This window comes from Medicago truncatula, chromosome 6 (genome assembly GCF_003473485.1).
Source record: "Medicago truncatula cultivar Jemalong A17 chromosome 6, MtrunA17r5.0-ANR, whole genome shotgun sequence".
Lineage (NCBI taxonomy): Eukaryota > Viridiplantae > Streptophyta > Magnoliopsida > Fabales > Fabaceae > Medicago > Medicago truncatula.
In genome coordinates this window covers 226518-229611 of record NC_053047.1, presented here as the reverse complement: position 1 = coordinate 229611, position 3094 = coordinate 226518, and the positions used below count along the sequence as shown (strand labels likewise).

Sequence of the window (3094 nt, the reverse complement as noted above, 5' to 3'; positions counted from 1 at the left end):
ATTGTCATTGTTGTTGAGTGAGTTGTTGTCGTTGTTGTTGAATCTTGTTGTTGTCGTCGTTGTTGGTTGAATTAGTAAGTGTTACTAAAGTTAAAGAAGTAAGAACATTATTGTTGAATATATGTTGTTGTTTATATTATTATGATGTGATGATTATGTTGTGTCGTTTATATTATTATGAGAAGATGTTTAAGATGTTGACTATGATGTTAAATGATGCTGTTATGATGTTGTTTATGCATTAAAAAAGGTACCCTTTTTGGTAAGTACTTAATTGATATTGTATTTGACCTAACATCTCCTTAAAAATGTAGAGAAGTTGAAAAAAAACCGGGTAAAATGTTATCTTAATCTTCCACAACGGCAATGTAGAAGCAACTGAATTTGGGAGAAAAATTGAAAAATAGTTAAAAATAAAAAAATTGGAAAATAGTTAGAAGTTTTTAAAAATATAAAAATTGGAAGAGAAAAATTGGAAAATAGTTAAAAATAAAAAAAATGGAAAATAGTTAGAAGTTTTTAAAAATATAAAAATTGAAAAATAGTTAAAAAAATCGGTGAGGTAACACTCAACCAAGCAACACCAAAAAAAAATTATATGCATTAGTATAGCAAAAAAAAAAAAACAGAGACAGACGGACATAAAATATTACTCTAAACGTTAATGTGTGTGTGTATATTCGCGAGGTTGAAGAAAGGAAATAAAAATATTTGGTACCGTTAAATGACAGCGTGAATAAAAATATTTGTGAGATTGTGATAATTAAATAATATTAAAATTAAATATATAAGTGATAAAAAGATAATAAAATTGCTTTGCAAAAAAGATAATAAAATTGAATGGAACCTCCTTACAAAATTAAATGCAACATATATGTACTACAAGGAATCAAAACACACCTAGGCACCCAGCTACAATACCACCAAGATTCATGTGACTCTCATTAGGCCATTACATATGAAAAACAAATAATTAATTAAAGTCATTGACAACATCATGTAACTTTCTTTCTAATACTTGAGAACAAATCTGCCCCATTGTGTGGTAGAAAGAAAGTAGGTCAGATAATTGCTCCACCGACATTTTTCCCATTACATTTTTTGTCATTTTTTCACTTTGCTTCATATATGACCCTGCATTCCTAACAGTTGCTCCAATTTGCTTTAAAGCCGTGTTTGACTGCATGTGTAAATTGAAACAAATGAAGTTATATATACGTCACATTAATTTCTATATATAGATTGTGCAAAAGATAAAAAAAAAATTGTGCAAAATCAAAATATGTCGTGTAAAACTCTAAACCTCATGTCCATCACAATATTTTTGTTTACCATATGAATCAAATCTTTAACCTCCTTATCACTTCACTCTCTAACTCATTCACTATCATAATTGACGATTTGGAACATCGTCAATTTTTATAATTCTACAACCATAATTGAGATTATATAAACCACGATTAATTGCAATTCTTCGCGAATGCGACTATATCTGCGATTGTGATTAATTGTGTTTATAATTTGTTACCTCGAGAAATTTGGCTCCAGCTTCAAGCTCCCACTCTTTGGAAGAACATTTCCCACGACCGGTAGTGTATAGTTTTTTTGCAACTGAAAAGCTACGCATTATAATCCTCCTTTTGTTCTTGATTTCCTTGTTTAGTTTCATACGTTTTGGCACTGATGTTAAAGTATTCAGCCTTTTCTGAAAAGCAATCACTGCCTTCACAAACTCCTACACATTTAATATTCCTCAAAATCAAATTTCATCTCAATAAGATCCAATGTAATTGCTTATCAGAAAATTGGAAAGTCTAGATTTTAACATTGAAATTTGAGCTGTCTAATCTCGATCCAATGACTGCCTGCCTACATACCGACTACTGCTCGGATGTCGGGGAATATCAATTGTGACAAACTAAATTCCAATAATACTATATATAGCTAAAAGTTAAAACTTGAAAGTAACAATGAATTAATATTTTAAAATGCAAACCTTGTAGACATATGGGCATCCAGGGTAATCAAAATCATCTGAATTAGGTTTTCTCATACGCTCAGGGTGAAATTGCAAACCCATAATAAACTTACCCTCTTCTGGATTATAAGCATAAGGGTCATAAAACCCTTCAATTAAACCATCATTAGCAAAAGCCATTGGAACAAAACGTTGTGCCAATCTCTTAACCCCTTGATGATGATAGCTATTAACCAAAATCTCATCCATTCCTTCATTTTTCAAAGAATCCTTAAACCAATCAAACAAAGGTGTGTTTTTAACAACCTTAATAACATGTCTATGACCATCATAATCATCATAGTTTATATGCATCACATGGCTATTTTTTGAAAGCTCTTTTGATACGTCCCTATAAAGGGTACCTCCACATGCAACATTAAGGACTTGTGAACCTCTACAAATTCCTAAGTAAGGAATGTTTCTTTCAAGACAAAGCTTTGCTAAGATTAATTCAATTGAATCTTTTTCTTTGTCAATGTTTGTGTCACTTGAATGAAGCTTTTTGATTTCTTCTAACTCTTCATGTGAAAGATTACATGTTGTGTTATCTTGTTCGTACCATGAAGGATCTATGTCTTCTCCTTCACATAGAAGAACACCATGAATTGGTTCAAAGCTCTTTAACAACATGTGTATACCTGAAACACGTGGTACAATCACAGGTACCGCACCATTTGCTACTATAAGATCAAGGTGATATTCACCTGAAAAAATAAAATAAGATTTAGTAACATAATTAGCAACATTTCTATATGTTGCTAGGGAAATTAATTAAACTTTTCAAAAAAATTTCACATAATTCAATATTTTGAACATCCTGAATTGAATTGAATTAAACTAACTTACCGACGAAATCGACGAACTTGTTCTTACGAAGGGTTCGTCTAGAAACGATTAGAACATGAGGAAGAATGACAGAGAGATTGTTGGATGACATTGTTTTGTGAAGAAATTTGGTGATGCAGAGTAGCTAGGGACTTAAAGGCTAATAGTTAATTAAAACTTGAATGTTACATAAGCATATATATAGGGGTGAAATGAAGATAATCATTGTATTTATTTTTATATATTTAT

At 30.7% G+C, this 3094-nt stretch overlaps 1 protein-coding gene across 1 annotated transcript; it reads right to left on the bottom strand.

Moving 5' to 3' along the window:
- Positions 1 to 811: 811 nt before the first annotated feature.
- Positions 812 to 3024, bottom strand: LOC25495100 (putative glutamine amidotransferase GAT1_2.1). The gene is made up of 4 exons (XM_013595265.3): positions 2867 to 3024; positions 1997 to 2724; positions 1529 to 1735; positions 812 to 1180 (listed from the first exon to the last, which is right to left on the bottom strand). Exons 1-4 carry the CDS (start codon positions 2955 to 2957, stop codon positions 974 to 976), a joined length of 1233 nt encoding a protein of 410 aa, XP_013450719.1. The 5' UTR covers positions 2958 to 3024; the 3' UTR covers positions 812 to 973.
- Between the last annotated feature and the right edge of the window lie 70 nt (positions 3025 to 3094).